Source organism: Cervus canadensis, chromosome 13, assembly GCF_019320065.1.
Source record: "Cervus canadensis isolate Bull #8, Minnesota chromosome 13, ASM1932006v1, whole genome shotgun sequence".
In the NCBI taxonomy this organism is placed as follows: domain Eukaryota; kingdom Metazoa; phylum Chordata; class Mammalia; order Artiodactyla; family Cervidae; genus Cervus; species Cervus canadensis.
The window spans coordinates 3578826-3595608 of NC_057398.1; the positions used below are offsets into that span (position 1 = coordinate 3578826).

Consider the following 16783-nt stretch of genomic DNA (forward strand, 5'->3'; position numbering starts at 1 on the left):
TGTGAGACCTGAAACTATGAAACTCCTAGAAGCAAACACAGAAGAGCTCCTTGAGGATGATTTTTTTGATATGATACCCAGAGCACAAGCAGCAAAATAACAAACAAGTACGGTGACATCAAACTAAAGATCTTCTGCACAGCGAAAGAAGCAATCAAAAAGCGAAAAGGCAACCTACAGAGTGGGAAAACATATTTGCAAATGTGTCTGACGAGGGGTTACTATTCAAAATACAGAAAGAACCCACACAACTCAATATCAAAAAACAACCAAACTAAAAATAATAAGTCAGTTAACAAGCAAGTCAAAGACCTGAGTAGACATTTTCCCAAAGAAGATAAATCAAGACTGGCCAACAAGAACATGAGAGGATGCCCAGCATCACTCGTTGTTATAGAAATGCAAAACAACATCACAACGGGATGCCATCCCATGCCTGTTAGAGTGGCCACCAAAAAAAGACAACAGGCAACAAACACTGGTGAGAATGTGGGGCAAAGGGAACCCTTGTACACAGTTATTGGGGTTGCAAATTGGTGCGGCCATTATGGAAAACAGTATGGAGGATCCTTGAAAAGTTAAAGTAAAACTACCATATGATCCAGCAATTCCACCTCTGGGAACATATCCAAAGGAAACGAAAACACTAACTTGAAAAGATATCTGCACCCCCATGTTTACTGCTGCATCATTTACAATAGCCAAGATATGGTAACAACCTAAGTGTGTGTCATTGGAAAAGGCCCTGATGCTGGGAAACACTGAAGGCAGGAGGAGAAGCAGACAGCAGAGGATAAGGTGGTTGGATGGCATCACTGACTCAGTGGACGTGAGTTTGAGTGCTCTGGGAGTTGGAGATGGACAGGGAAGCCTGGCATGCTGTAGTCCATGGCGTCGCAAAGAGTCAGACACGACTGAGCAACTGAACTGACTGGCCAATAAAGCAGTTGCCGTATGTATACAATGGAGTATTATAAAGTCATAAAAAATGAGGATATCCTGTCATTTGCAAAATCATGAACAAACCCTGAAGGCACTGTGCTAAGTGAAATAAGTCAGACAGAGAAAGATAAATACTGCATGATGTCACTTACACATGAAATTTAAATGTGCAAACACACATACACACACGATCTCATTAAAAAGAAAAAAAAAAAGGAGGTCAGATTTGTGGTCGCCTGAGGCATGCGGTTAGGTGACAGGGGGAACTGGATGAAGGGGGTCAGGAGGTACAAACTTGCAGCGCTAAGGTAAGTACGGACCAGGGCTGCGATGCACAGCATGGTGCTCCCGACAACACTGCTGTCTGATACAGTGGAGCTGTTGGGAGAGTAAAGCCTAGGGGTTCTCATTAAAAGAAAAAAAAAGTTTTCTTTTTTTTGCTAGGAACTAGGAATCTAGGTGTTCTATTAGATGAGCTTACTCATCTATTAAATGAGTAAGGAGATCCAAGAAAAGCGTTTCCTTCAGGAAAGTCATTTGTTTGCACCAAGGACTGACTGCACTGAAGACAGAGTCGGCACCGATGCGCTTTCCGTGGGGTCTGAGGGCGGGCATTCGAGCTCTCCCCGGGGGCGCGCTCTATGTGCCAAAGCACCCCAACCGACAGCTTCCCACCCGGCATATTGCCCCGCAGTGTCCCAGGCCGAAAACACACGATCGGGACAAACTAACCCTTTCCAGTAAAGAAGCTGTGTGGGCTGGCTGTTTCCTGGGGGGTGAGTGGCACAACTATACACCTCACTATGAGCACCAATACAGGTGCTCCATTAGATGAGCTCCTAGTCAGGAGATCAAAGCGAGTCTTTCCTGCAGAGAAGTCACTTGCTTTCCCAAGAACTGACTCTAGTGAAGACAGAATCAGCACCCATGGTGTTTTCTTGGGTGATTTTGAGAGTGAAACATTTTGGCATTTATAGGGTGAGAACACTGTTTTTTGCCAGTGGACCCAAATTGGCAGGTTCACACCCAGCATTGTCTAGCACTGAATATACACACTTGAGAAAAACGGAACCTTTCCATAAAGGAAGCTGTGTGAACGGGTGGTTCTCTGGGTGGTGCGTGGCACAGCCATACAATACATCATAAACCTAGGGATTTTATTAGGTGAGCTTATAGTAAGGAGGCCCAAGCACAGTGCTTCCTTCAGAAAAGTGACTTGCTTGTGACAAGAACTGACTAGCGAATAGAGAATCAGCGCCCAAAGTGTCTTCCTAGGAGGGTTTGACAGTGAAGCCTTCTAGCTCTTCCTGGGTGACAAGTGTTTCTGCAGGCAGACACAACTGGCTGGTTCACGCCCAGCATATTACCCTGCAGTGTCCCAGCACCAAAAACGCACTCAGGATGATGGAACCTTCCAAAAAAGGTAGCTGTGTGAGCTGGCTGTTGTGTGTGTCGTGAGAGGCACACCCATGCAGCACGTTATGAACCTGGGTGTTCTATCAGACAAGCAGCTAGTAAGGAGACCCAAGCACAGTGTTTCCTTCAGAAAAGTCGCTTGCTTGCACCATGAACTGACTGAAATGAAGAGAAAATCAGCACCCAAGATGTTTTCTCAAAATTCTCCAAGCCAGGCTTCAACAATATGTGAACTGTGAACTTCCAGATGTTCAAGCTGAATTTAGAAAAGGCAGAGGAACCAGAGATCAAATTGCCAACATCCGCTGGATCATCAAAAAAGCAAAAGAGTTCCAGAAAAACATCTACTTCTGCTTTATTGACTACGCCAAAGCCTTTGACTGTGTGGATCACAATAAACTGTGGAAAATTATGAAGGAGATGGGAATACTAGACCACCTGACCTGCCTCTTGAGAAACCTGTGTGCAGGCCAGGAAGCAACAGTGAGAACTGGGCATGGAACAACAGACTGGTTCCAAATAGGAAAAGGAGTACGTCAAGGCTCTATATTGTCACCCTGCTTATTTAACTTATATGCAGAGTACATCATGAGAAACGCTGGGCTGGAAGAAGCACAAACTGGAATCAAGATTGCTGTGAGAAATATCAATAACCTCAGATATGCAGATGACATCACCCTTATGGCAGAAAGTGAAGAAGAACTAAAGAGCCTCTTGATGAAAGTGAAAGAGGAGAGTGAAAAAGTTGGCTTAAAGCTCAACATTCAGAAAACTAAGGTCATAGCATCTGGTCCCATCACTTCATGGCAAATAGATGGGGAAACAGTGGAAACAGTGGCTGACTTTATTTTTTTGGGCTCCAAATCACTGCAGATGGTGATTGCAGCCATGAAAATAAAAGACGCTTACTTCTTGGAAGGAAAGGTATGACCAACCTAGATAGCATATTAAAAAGCAGAGACATTACTCTGCCAACAAAGGTCCGTTTAGTCAAGGTTATGGTTTTTCCAGTAGTTGTGTATGGATGTGAGAGTTGGACTATAAAGAAAGCTGAGTGCCGAAGAATTGATGCTTTTGAACTGTGGTGTTGGAGAAGACTCTTGAGGGTCCCTTGGACTGCAAGGAGATCCAACCAGTCCACCCTGAAGGAGATCAGTCCTGGGTGTTCATTGGAAGGACTGATGCTGAAGCTGAAACTCCAGTACTTTGGCCACCTCATGCGAAGAGATGACTCAGTGCAAAAGACCCTGATGTTGGGAGGGATTGGGGGCAGGAGGAGAAGCGGACGACAGAGGATGAGATGGCTGGATGGCATTACCGACTCAATGGACATGGGTTTGGGTGGACTCTGGGAGCTGGTGATGGACAGGAAAGCCTGGCGTGCTGCGATTCATGGGGTTGCAAAGAGTCGGACACGACTGAGCGACTGAACTGAAGGTGTTTTCTCAGGTGGGTTTGAGAGTGAAACATTCCAGCTTTTTCGTGTACCTAGATGAGATGATGGATGTTAACTAAACTTACTGTGATGTTCATTTCACAATATCATACAGGTAAGTCAGACCATTATACTGCACACCTTAAACCTACAGTCATGTAACTCAACAAAACTGGGTGGGGGGAAGAGATAACCTTAAGTAATTATCTGAAATTATGCCAAACTCTTGGCACAAAATAGAGTTCAATTTAAATTATCTGTATTGCATATGTCACTAAAAAACATCTGTAGCAATAATATTCACTTCCCTGTTAGCCAGTCAGTGAGCTGTGGCATGACAACTTTTCGGCAGATGAAATACTTCGAGTTTCCCTTCAAGGGATTTATTATACTGGGTTATATTTTGTTTTACCGATATTTTAGTAAAATATAGTTTTTAAAAATATGTTAAATATGTAAACTTATATTCTCTATCTGATTCAATCTGACTTTCTAAAAGGCAATTATAAATAAAGGAACTTATAAATAGTTCAAAGAATAAACTATATTTTGGAATAATGGGCTACAAAAATTTTAAATATATTTTAAGAATACTTCTACTGACAGTGAAATGAACAAAGCTCATGCTTATACAGTTCTGAGATTAGTCTCTCATCTGCTCTATACTAAGTCTCCATCACCAAGTATGTTTCTTAGCAACAGAAAATGAAATATATAGTATTAATAAGGTATACTACAAAATGGAACATGTACTGGTTCAATTTAGGACACAATAAAGAAAATGTACAGCATATATATCACAACTGGATAAACTGTAACCCAATCGCCATTCTGTAAGAATCTTTTCCTTTAAAATTCTGATTACGGATGATGAAGAAATACATGATGAAAAATTCTGGATTTCCTTTCATCTGAAAACTCATCTGGGAAGTATTTCATCTGACCACAGCCTCAGGTATTCCTCTGTCACTAATTAGAGAAATACTGAATATTTCAACTATAAATTGCTTAATTATATTTGTCAGCCTGCTCTAAACCAATTAATTATTTACTTGTAAAAATCTTTGATGCAATGCTATCCAGAGGTTCCTTCCTGGAATACAGACCAGGAGCGATCTTTCCTCTTCCACCCCAATTAAGCAGGAGCGTTGAGATAGCGGGGTACGTTCTGGTGCGCGATGATTTACAGTATCACGTCCCATCAAGAAATGAACCGCGCTCCTTACAACCCTCGGACCTACTGCTATCCTTTGCAAAGCATCAGATCACTGCCACACTCCTTCATAAAAGAAGTCCCTATCATTTTTTATTTTTTGGTAATGTAGTCTCTTGTATAAAGAACGGCATACAGCACAAATTAGAGTGTTGAGAAAACAACATTAGCATTTCTTAAGGCCAAAAAGCCCCTTCCTGTATCAGAACGCTGTCTCCTCTCCTGCCACATTCCACTTGGATGTGCGCACCTGGTCGTGGGACTGCAGTGTGAAACGGCACGACGCCGTGTGCCTGCTGGACCACCAGCCACGTCTCCCGGCGGGCCCCTGGGACAGGGGCGGACGAGGAGAGGGCGTCGGGTCTGGACCACCAGCCACGTTTCCCGGCGGGCCCCTGGGACAGAGGGGCGGACGAGGAGAGGGCGTCGGGTCTGGACCACCAGCCACGTTTCCCGGCGGGCCCCTGGGACAGAGGGGCGGACGAGGAGAGGGCGTCGGGTCTGGACCACCAGCCACGTCTCCCGGCGGGCCCCTGGGACAGAGGGGCGGACCAGGAGAGGGCGTCGGGTCTGGACCACCAGCCACGTTTCCCGGCGGGCCCCTGGGACAGAGGGGCGGACGAGGAGAGGGCGTCGGGTCTCACACGGACGTCTCAGCATTTCCTGAGCTGCTGCCCTCAGCCAGGCGCTCCCTAGAAAGCAGCCCAGGGCGCAAAGCAGGCAGTCCCCACACTCAACAAGGCCACACGGGAAACCCAGCCATCAGGAAAACAGCCCCACAAGGAAACACACGACGGTGTAAGGAAGAAACCATCTGAGACACCGTCCTCGGTCCTGGTCTCAGAGACTGTCCCAAAGAAGCAGGAATGAGCAGGGAGCGGCAGGACTGACGGACCCACGCCCAGCCTGGGGGACAGAGCACCCGGGGCGGGCGGGAGGCGGCCGACTGCAGCAAGTGTCCCCTGAGCACCTACTGTGTGCATGAGGACACAGGGCAGGCAGGCGCGCCTTCCCCCAGGGTCTGCTCTGGATTGCAGCAGCGGGGGTCAACGGGGGCGCCAGGGCGGTCTGGGGGCAGACGCTTTTCTTCTCTCTCTGTTCACCTCTCTTAGAGACTGACGGAAGCGGACGTGGGGGGTCCTGGCCACGGGGAGATGAGTTAAACAGCTCTCGCGTTCTAGGTGACAGGCGCCGGTCCTTCCCTCAGAGGAGACAACGGAAATGGAGCTGATGGAGAAATCTGAGCAGCCTTTGGAAGGGGAGGCAATGGGACTCTGAGCGCGGGCCAGCTCCCCGGGGTCTCACGTGGGACACCGCGGTCTGGGCGGACGCGCGGGCTCAGATGCACTCAGGGTGCAGACAGAGCTCCACCCTCCAGACAGGAACCGGTCCCCGGGAGCCCAGGCAGTTAGAAATGCAGAGAAACGAGCAAGGCCAGCCCAGAAAGGAGGGGAAAGCAAAGAGCGAAAAAACCCGGGCCTGAAGCTCTGAAAGCTCCGTCAGGAAAGACCAGGAGGAAGAGAACCCAGTCAAGAAGAACCAGGAGCGTGCGGGGCCCAAGGAGGAGCGCGATGGGACTCTGGGCAGGGAGGGGCCCCTCGGAAGGAGGCGGGAGGCAGAGGCTCGTGCGGCTGAGGACCGGGCAGAGCCGTAACACGGGCCTGGGGGGTCAGCAGGCTGACCTGTAAAGATACAATATAAAGTTGCAAAGGTTTTACGCACATAAAAGTCAGCAGTTAAACTGAGAGATGAGAACACAGGGCAGAAAGTTAAGGATCTTCACCACTTGAGAAAACTAATGAGAGACATTATATATTAAAAAATAAATAAACCCTAACCTTCCTAAGTCAAATGAAAAGAAACGTCACAACTCGGTGTTCAAGTGAAATGCAACAATCCATAATCAGAGTGATTTTATTTGCTGAAGGACCTGGGGAGATCCCACAGGTTAGATTCTCCCAAGTTAATAAATTACTCCTTCCCAATACAACTAGGCATTTTGTTCAGGTCTGAAATATCATCCCGCAAAAGACTTCCAGGGCTATAATCAGGATGTGAAGACATTCCACTCATGTGAAACTGCGCAGTCAAACTTTCCGTTCTGCACACTGGGCAAGCTTTCTGTTACAGTCATTACACTCAGAGTATCGTCTGACCTACAGGTTTGATAACAGGACTTTCGGCCTTTAGAAGGGCCCCAAGAGGACCTGGAAAACCACAAGCAGAGCGTCTTCTATCTTGACAGGCAAACTGATGGCAGCTCTGATGAAGGACAAGACCAGGACAGGCTGACACAGAGGAGCCCATGAGGGAGGAAGCAGGGATGACGGTACTAACCCTTTAACCCTTTAAAGAAGAACCGCTTCAGTCTTCTACCAAAGCACGCTAAGTGGCTCTGTAAGCGTCTTACTAGGAATCAGTTGATACTTTCTAAAAAGTTTTTTTAAGTTTTTTTTTCTTTTAAAAAGTTTCCAAAATCCTCTTCATGATGGATGCTTTAAGGGTACAGCTGTCAATTCTATAAATGGTTAAGTTACTACTCATCGCCAAACAGAATTCTGTTCTCAATCTATCTTACCAGATCCACTGAGTCAGCTGCTTAAAAATTTTCTTGATAATGTCAACTTACGACAAGCCTGTTTAAACACGGAGCTGAGTTCATCACCACAATAAATGTAAGTTCACACTGACAAATTTTTCCTTCTTCACCTGACCAGAGAAACCCGAGTCTGCTGACGGCAGAGGTTAACAGTGCTTCTGTTAAGGTCCTCCGGTCTAGAGTTGGTTTTCTCGAGTGGTCGGTGGACAGGAGTATTCTCCCAAAGTAAATGTTACAGCCTCAGGCACTAGGCCAGGAACGGCAGCCTTGACGTGTGAAGGAAGAGCAGCGAAGGAAGAAAAGCAGCCAGAACAAGAACGCAGACTCTAAAACCCCCCAGTCATCGAGCACTGAGTCTGGGGTGAGACTCCAACTGAAATGCTGTTTCTTCTATCTGCTTCAGCAGGTATTTGCCCAATAAGGACGTGCCCACTTTCCTTCCCCCTGTAAGTAATTAAATTAACTCTTATACCTAAAGGTTCAAGCTAAGAATTTTACCCTCCCTTCCTGGTTGATCTGCTTCATGCCTGTGGATCAGTTATCTCTAGACGTGTGTTGATCCAGTTTCTTATCTTCAGTGTGGGTCTCTGTCGAGTCCTGGGGGCCTGCAACACCCCACGTCCACACAGGGCCCCGTGCTCCCCCTTCTCTGGGAGGGATCATTTACAGCTGTTTTTATATGTCTCATCTTGATAGACAGCTGCTTTTCTAAGAGTTTCCTTTTGTGTATTTGCATTTCTTTTTTTTGTTAATTAAATTGCAAAGACACATTTTTGTTGGTGGTTAGCTCTCTGTGGCGGGGGTGGGAAGTCCCTAAAACAGAAAGCTGACGAGCAGTGAGTCATCCTACCATGGGACAGTCAGTCAGCTTGACAGCGTTCTGTGATAATGAGAACACTACCTTCCTTTTATGTAGACGTTTTATATTTAGAGATTGTAAAACTCTCCATCTTACAGATGAGGAACCTGGGCCTAAAAGAAGTTCAGTGATATGACAGTGTAAGTGGCTGATGCTAAATTCACACTGGAAAGCAGGATCGCCGCTAGCAAATCCACCAACACCTTGATCAGAACATCTGCGAAGGCTTGGAATGGAATGCAAACTGTGTATGCATCAGCATTTTCCAGGTAGAGATGGTCAAAGGTTTTCATCTGATTTTTTCAAAGGAGCTTTGTGATACAAAAATTCTTAAGGGCCTCGCAAGGAAAACACCTGGATTTTTGCATCAGACAAACCTAATTTCCAAAAGAGTTCTTCTATTTTCTAGTAACGATACTTCTCTTCTCTAGGTGTCAAAATTACCTCCCAAAATCACTGTAAACAAGATAATGCATGCAAAGCACCTAACACTGTTTTTTTTTTTTTTTTCTAACACTGTTTTTAAAACCCCCTTACGAGAACTCCATGTGGCAGAGACTACGGGTTGTGCTCAAGCAGCCGCTGAGAGACTGGATATACAGACAGACAACGGACAGAGCACATACAAAAACAGACCTTTGAACCACAATCCGCAGCAACCTGGTCAGGAAGCCAACCTTTCCACTCTAGCAAGCAGCCCGAGAAGCCAGCCTGCTCCGTCCGACTCACAGGAGGTCACACTGCTCTCTCTAGTGACAATCCAGGAAGCTAAACAATAACTTCTGTTAACAATTAGCCCCAGACGGCCAGGATGCAGTAACTGACAGCTTCCTCCATTTCTGTCCCTACTTCCAACTTAGGACCGACCAGAGGAAGCCAACTAGACACATGCAAGCCAGTCACCTGATACCTGGCTGCAGCAGACTCAGTGGCGGCCCCAGCATGCCACGGCCACCCATCAGGGCACACCCGAGCCCCCCTCCTTATCCACCGTGAAGACCCCCTCCTCTTGACCGGGAACCTTGCCCACACGCTGGTGATGGAGTGGGTCCTTTGCTGGAGCAGGCTCAGAGCTCACAGCCCTGACTCTTCTCATTCTGTTGGTCTTGGCTGATTTCTGCACCATTCGGCTCGGCTTGCAGAGTAAGAGAAGGTTAGCTCGCAAATGAAGAGCACGCAGGCCAGCCTCCCTGCACCTACACGTGTTCCTAAGACGACATTCTGGCCAACGGTGTGAAGCGGAAAACACTGTGTGGCAGCAAGCACCTGGTGACGTGTCCGCAAACACAGCCGTCAGGGGCCTGTCTCCCCTCACGTCTCAGCCCGAAACCTGAGGTCACAACTGCCGTGTCAGTGCCGGCATCGTACACAACAGAGAAAGACACACAACAACACAGAATACAGCAACGGCCTCCTTTGACACAGCGTTCCTATGGGGGGCACTCTTCTGAGTTCTGCGGTGAGTGTATACATACATACAAATACATGTGTGTGTGTGTGCATAAGTTAACTGATCATTTAAAACGACCCCATCTATTATTAGTCTGTTTCAGGGGAATGCAGTGCACGGAAGTGAAGTTGGGCCAAGGCCAGCGATGACCAGTTCTTAGGCTACTGTCATCAGGCAGTTTCTGTAACTTGTAGCTGAACTTAAATCCCGTGGTTCAAACGGTAAAGAATCTGCCTGCAAGGCAGGAAACCCAGGTTCAATCCCTGGGTTGGGAAGATCCCCTGGAGAAGGAAATGGCAACCCACTCCAGTATTCTTGCCTGGAGAATCCCACGGACAGAGGAGCCTGGCGGGCTACAGTCCTCAGGGTTGCAAACGAGTCAGACACCACTGAGCGACCAACACTTTCACTTCCAGAAAAGAAAGTTAAATGACTTCTCAGGGATCAAATCAGGGCATGACACGCAAGACTGAGCGCGAGGCCCGCTCTCCTCTCGACCACGACCCTCCCAAGAGCAGGGGCGGCCTGGCCAGGCTGCTCCACAGTCCCCGCCCGCCCCTCGGCCTGATGCCCAGACACGTGGGACGGAAGGTGATCTGCGTGGAGAAGCCAAGCTGCAGAGCTGTACCTTCAGCTGATACACAACACACCCTCGGTCTATTTCCAAGTTGGTTCTGGGGTGTTCATCCATCCCAGGGGACCACTTCACCAGGTCCCTAGCTTCATAATCACCACCATCACCATGGCCTACCATTTGTTACATGGCTACCACACATCAAGCACCGTGGTGAGGTCTTTCAAGCATCCGATGTGCCTATGTGCGCAACATACAACTCTAAGAAAAAAGTAAATCTTTAGCTTTTTGTTTTTAAAAAAACAAAAAACCTTACCTTTATCATTCTGGATAGATCACCAGCATCAGCTAATTCCAAAACTATGTTCAGTTCATTATCTTCAATGAATGATGCATAATATTTAATTACATTTGGATGGTTGAGTTGCTGAGGAAAAAAAAAATGGCATCAAAAAGTTTTCTTACTATAAGTTCCCAAGAGTCACTTACAGTTTTGTAACTGAAGAATAAAATTAGTTACTGCATTTCATTTTTAAGTTATAGAAATCTTAACATGACTGTGTTTTTGTTTCATCTAGTGAATTTTGAAATAAGTATTAAAATTATTGAAAGTAAAGCTATACAACAATTATTTTTTAGTAATATTCTTAGAAATCTTAGAGTATGTTATACACCTGAAATTTTTAAAAGTATTGCTATGCCCAATGAGTATATAAACTATGCATATAAATGAATGACCAAACTAAATAGCCAATTGTTAAAAATGATATCCTTCTAAATGAGAACTGTCATTAAAGGCACTCAATGGTGAGTGCACTTTCCCTTTTTACTATTTTGAAGTTAAGGCTGATCCTAGTATAACTTCAGCCAGTGATAAAAATCTGACATCTACTATATCTAAATATTGCCTTTATATCAAATACTACAAATATTCTGAACCTATCTGTGGGGTTGATTATTAAATTATCTTAAAAAAAGTCCACCTTGTAGAAATATGCATTAGTCTACACATATTTACAATCTTCTCTAACAATCTTTTCATTCGCTCTTTAAGCAAAAGGTAAATAAGACAAGTCATTTCTCAAAGAAGATTATTCAAGAGTTATCCCAGAGTATACAGAGGCTTCTCTTCTCTTCTTCCTACTTACAGAAGAGACAGGTTTTCCTCCCACATTCTCTGTGATGATACATTATCATTATTTCTCTAACAAAGGTCTGTTAAAGCAGTCACTTCTTATTCCAGTAAATAGCTACAATAAATAGAACAGTGGGAAGCATGGCTTATTTTGAGCGTACTTTATCTTTTTTAATGAATCTGATTCATTTTGGGCACAAACAAAAATGGACAGCATAAATATCCTCCAAGCTTTATCCAAAAGTTAAAAATAGCAGCATAAGCCACTGCTGCTAAGTCGCTTCAGTCGTGTCCGACTGTGCGACCCCAGAGACGGCAGCCCCCCAGGCTCCCCCGTCCCTGGGATTCTCCAGGCAGGAACACTGGAGTGGGTTGCCATTTCCTTCTCCAGTGCATGAAAGTGAAAAGTGAAAGTGAAGTCGCTCAGTCGTGTCGGACTCTTAGCGACCTCATGGACTGCAGCCTACCAGGCTCCTCCACCCATGGGATTTTCCAGGCAAGAGTACTGGAGTGGGGTGCCATTGCCTTCTCCAACATAAGCCACAGCATTCCTCAAAAGAAATTTCATATAACAAATGCAGTGTGAGGGTAACTCAAACCTCAGATCTATTCTCTAAGAGAGCAAGAAACTGACATACTCTTTACACCAGCCTTTCTACATCTGGAAAAAAGATACGGAAATATTATTTTTTAAATGTGAACCACTTGGATCAGCTCACGTTCTCAATACACCACACCAAATATGCATTTGCATTATCTACTATTTAGAATGTGTCTAATTGGGATGGTCAAGAAAAAAATTTCTTCCATGTTTTATTTTTATGTCTATTTCTAGTTTGAAATGGGGAAGGGAGTTAATCCTACCAAACATTGCAATTAAATTAGTGTGCAGTGAATCCAAAAGGTAACTGCATTCTTCAATATACTGATTTCAAATTTATACATTATTTGAAATCAGTGTGGCATAAGCTACATCTCAAAAACTATTTTCCTTATAAGTGTGAAATCTTAATAAATCACTTTTATCAACCCACTCAGTTATGTTCAAAACAGTCAACAGTTCATTTGTTACTTACCTTAAGGAGATCTATTTCTTTGATACAATCAGCACGTGCTTTGGCATCCATTAAATCAAATATCTAAAAATAAAAATCAGTTTTACTCAAGAAAACAGTAATCCACGGCTCAAACTACCATGTAAGTCCATTGTAATACTCTACACATAATTACACACACATTTAGAAGTGTACTTTCCAGGTAGCATTTAGGAGCTATGCAGATCAACAGGTAATTTATCTCACATTACTACTAGAGGGTATACGTTTTTCCCTCCGGAGGCAGTCAGTATTAAAAATGGGAAAAGAGAACAGCTACATATTTCATACATAACACAAAGTGCTTTAAAATATACAAAGAAATCTCTCAATGTTCCAAGCATGTGGAAAATTAACAGTAAAAACAAGCGTCATATGTTAACACATATATGTGGAATCTGAAAAAACTGGTATAGACAATCTTACGAAGCAGAAATAGAGACAGAGATGTAGAGAACAGATGATCGGACACCACGGGGGACAGCGGGGAGGGGTGGGATGAACGGGGAGATGGGGACGGACGTGTACACAGCGCCCCGTGTAACGCAGCACTGACGAGGACCCACTGCACGCCCAGGAGCCCCCGCTCTGCCCTGCAGGGACCGACGGAAAGGAGTCCGAAAGAGGAGGTGCGTGTGCACACGTGGCCGATTCACTTTGCCGGGCAGCAGAAACCGGCACAACAGCATAAAGCAACTAGACTCCACTCAAAACTGTCTCACATGGCTACATAGTTTCAAAAATACTTACCATTAAACAAGAACTACAAATGAAACTATCTCTAACTGAATTCTCAGTACCAAAAGTGACTTCCAAACAGTGAGGAATGAAGTTTTGCTGGCACATTTAAGGCAAAACTACAATCTGAGCCATAGATAACATTTCACTGGAAATTCAAAAGAATTTTATCTTCCTTTTTCTCTTAGGCAGCATTTCAAGACAAAAATGAAAACTGTATCTTTAGCTTAAATCATTTCCAGACATAGATTCAAACCTGATTCCATGAGCAAGAAAAGACAAACAGATATGGGGGAAAAAAATATCTGGATTCTCACAGACTGTTTACAGGGTTGTCTCTAGAAAGCATCTTCGCAGCTCTATCTATCCAAGTTTCTGTGGCTTTTTAAATTATATTTGAGAAAAGCAAAGCAGTGTTTAGGTAAGTGATTGGCTGATAAGCTCTTGGTATTCTCTGGATCATTTTAAAAGTTTTCTTTTGTCATCTTTAAATTTTGCCAGAATTGTTCACAACTAATGAAACTGAAAATGGTAACACCTATATCTTTAGGAAGAAAAAGGCCTTCAAGTGATTTAACACAAATGTCCTTGAAAGGGCATCTATCAGAAGAAACAACACTTATAATGTAGCAAAGAAAGTACTTAAAAATAACACTAAGAGAGTGACAAAGTGTCGTATCTTACTTTAACTGAATCTTGCATAAATGGAATCCTAGCCAGGAGTCCGGGGCCCATGGAGCCTGAATGAATGGCTCGCCCCCTTCCGAGGCCTGTTCTCTGTGGGGTCCCCCACCCGCCCCCACGGTCCCCCTTCCGCCCGGTTCCCCTCCTCGCAGCCCCGGCCGCAGTGGGGTCCAGGCCCGTCTCCTTCACCCAACAGGCCTGGCCGAGGGCAGGGAGACCGTCCCGGTGTCTGAAGGGTGGAAGACGCAGGGGAGGAGGAAACCCCCAGGGAGAAGGGCTGCGGCCTCTCAGACAGAAAGGAGACTCCCCGCTCCACACACAGGCCCCCGGGCTGCGGGGGCTGGCGGGGGCGGGGCGGAGATGCAGCCAGCGGGCCGGGGGCTCCCCAGGGCCCCGGCCCCCTCTCTGCAGGGGCCTGCACGTCCCCAGGGCGCATCAGAGACAGGCCTCAGTGCTGCCTTGTGGGCTCCTTAAGGTCCTGGCAAACGACGGCATGGAACGGGATACCTGTCCGTGTGTCCTTTATTAAAAACCAGAAACCCGGTTCCAAGGGGATGCCTTCTAACTGCTCAGCCCACAGTGATCTGCCTCCTGGAGCACCAGAAGCCCCACGTCCTTAAACCCAGAAAGCGTGGGAGAAGTACCACCGGAAATTCATACTTTGTTTGAGAGCCTGACGCTCAGCCAAGTTTAGCCAGGGCTTCCAGGGGTTCAGAAGCCACCGTTCGGAGGTCAGCGAAGGTGGCCCAGCAGCTGCGAAGGAGCCAAACCCTGAGGGTGAGACCTGCCCGGAAAGGCAAGGGGGGGAGGAGGCGCCATGGAAGGAAGGAGAAGGGGACCCCAGGGAGAGGGGGACCCGAGCCCGTGCAGGGAAGAGAAGAGGGCGCTGGAGCGGCAGCGGCCACGGGACGTTGATGGCAAGGGGTGAGACTGCGGGGAGGAGGGACAGACGAGAAAGCCCCGCCCCCAGCACAGGCGGGGGAAGGGGAGGGACGCGGCCAGCGGTGGGAAGGCACGTGGCCGGTGGGCGCTCCGCTGAGCGAGATGGCACGCAGCCAGGCCGAGGCACTCCCACCGCCAGCACTGTCGTCATGCACGCCTGCTGGCTTGGGTTCTGCTTATCCTGTGGCTAAAACGCATCCAAGTAGGACGTGCAAGACAGTGCATCTCCTGAGAGAGGTGAGCAGCGCCCCTCGGGGCTCTGGGCGTGGGACAGGGACTCCTGATGAAAGCGGAAAACATGCGGCAAAGAGAAACCCTGCCCGGGGCTGAGCAAGATGGGGCGATTCTGAAATGGAAACATCCACGATGCTCTCATAGCTGACAAAGGTCCAAGTAACGTAAGCAGACAACTGAGGCCAGACCTGAAGTAAGAGGTCTAGGGGATGTGGGCCAGTGTGCTGTGGTCAGGATGGAGTCAGAGGCAAGGTCTGGTGGGAAGAGAGCATGAGGCAGACAGGAAAGCGGATGTGGACGGCTGAGACAGAACCCCCGAGAGCAGTGAGGGCCGGGACGTGACTGAGAGCGGAGCGACCAGGGGCTGGGGGCTGGCGTGGGGAGAAACCAGGCTTCCTGGTCTTGGCAGAGACAACGCGGTCCTGGGAGTGGGCACAGCAAAATAGGAATGAGGGCTGAGAACACACTTAAGAGAAAAAGGTCCTGCAGACTGGAAGACAAGGGACAGAGATGGAGCCAGATATTTAACTGGGATGAATTCCATAATCACAGTGAACTCTGAAAGAGACTGCATATATGGCCATAACGGGTTAGAGATACATTAAAATCACTTCATGCATTAGAAAAGAAACTGCTATCCATAAATTTTTAAATGCATGAAAATCCTAATGCAATCAGGACTGCATGCAAAATATACAGAATGTAGTATCAAACAGTAACACAGGTAAAAAGGCATTAATATGCTTTAAAAAGGGATAGCTTTTTTAAAGCTTGAATTATGGAAAATTTGACTTGCAACTGATTTTCTTGATGAATGCTTTAAAATAGCTATTAAATATAAGCAAATATGGGGCACCCCTGGTGGTTCAGATGGTAAAGAATCTGCCTGCAATGAGGAAGACCCAGGTTGATGCCTGGGTTGGGAAGAGCCCCTGGAGAAGGGCATGGCAACTCACTCCAGTATTCTTGCCTGGAGAATCCCACGGACAGAGGAGCCTGGTGGGCTACAGCCCACAGGGTCGCAGAGAGTCAGACAAGAATTAACGGCCCAACGATGGAAGAGCTGAGTATAATTAAAGAGCGATCACCTGGACCAGAGCAAAACAACTGGCTACCATCTTAGGACACAACTGCAGTTCTGAGACCCAGGCCGAGCGCCCTGGGAGGCGTTTCTCAGCCTCCCCCTCGCTCTGGGCTCCTCTCTGCAGACAGGTCTGGGCTGCACCTGCACTGGGAGCCCTGAGTCCTGTTATTTTGTTCATCTTGGTTCTCAAAGCCTTTGGTGCCTACCACTGAACACCAGACGCCCGCTCCCACTGGAGGAGCAGCAGGAAGGGAGGCGGGGAGACAGGGCAGCAAGGTCACCTGTGCCCCCCAGTTAAGGGGCACCGTAACGGTGGCAAACAAACCGTGACGGGGTGGGGCGAATTCTCCAAAAGACCCGATAGTCCTGTCACCACCACAGGCT

The 16783-nt window shown here is 46.8% G+C and overlaps 1 protein-coding gene and 1 long non-coding RNA gene across 3 annotated transcripts in view; one reads left to right on the forward strand and one right to left on the reverse strand.

The window, feature by feature from the left end:
* Positions 1-16783, reverse strand: part of NEK7 (NIMA related kinase 7) — a 138986-nt gene that overhangs the window by 44214 nt on the left and 77989 nt on the right. For both annotated transcript variants that reach the window (XM_043484570.1, XM_043484571.1), the window contains 2 exons: positions 12700-12762; positions 10805-10915 (listed from right to left, as the gene is read on the reverse strand). In XM_043484570.1, coding sequence (XP_043340505.1) covers positions 10805-10915; positions 12700-12762 — 174 coding nt within the window. The remainder of the gene's footprint in view (positions 1-10804; positions 10916-12699; positions 12763-16783) is intronic.
* Positions 7299-10190, forward strand: LOC122451668. Its single transcript, XR_006272503.1, has 3 exons — positions 7299-8051; positions 8563-9923; positions 10008-10190. It is a non-coding gene; the product is annotated as an uncharacterized LOC122451668 (long non-coding RNA).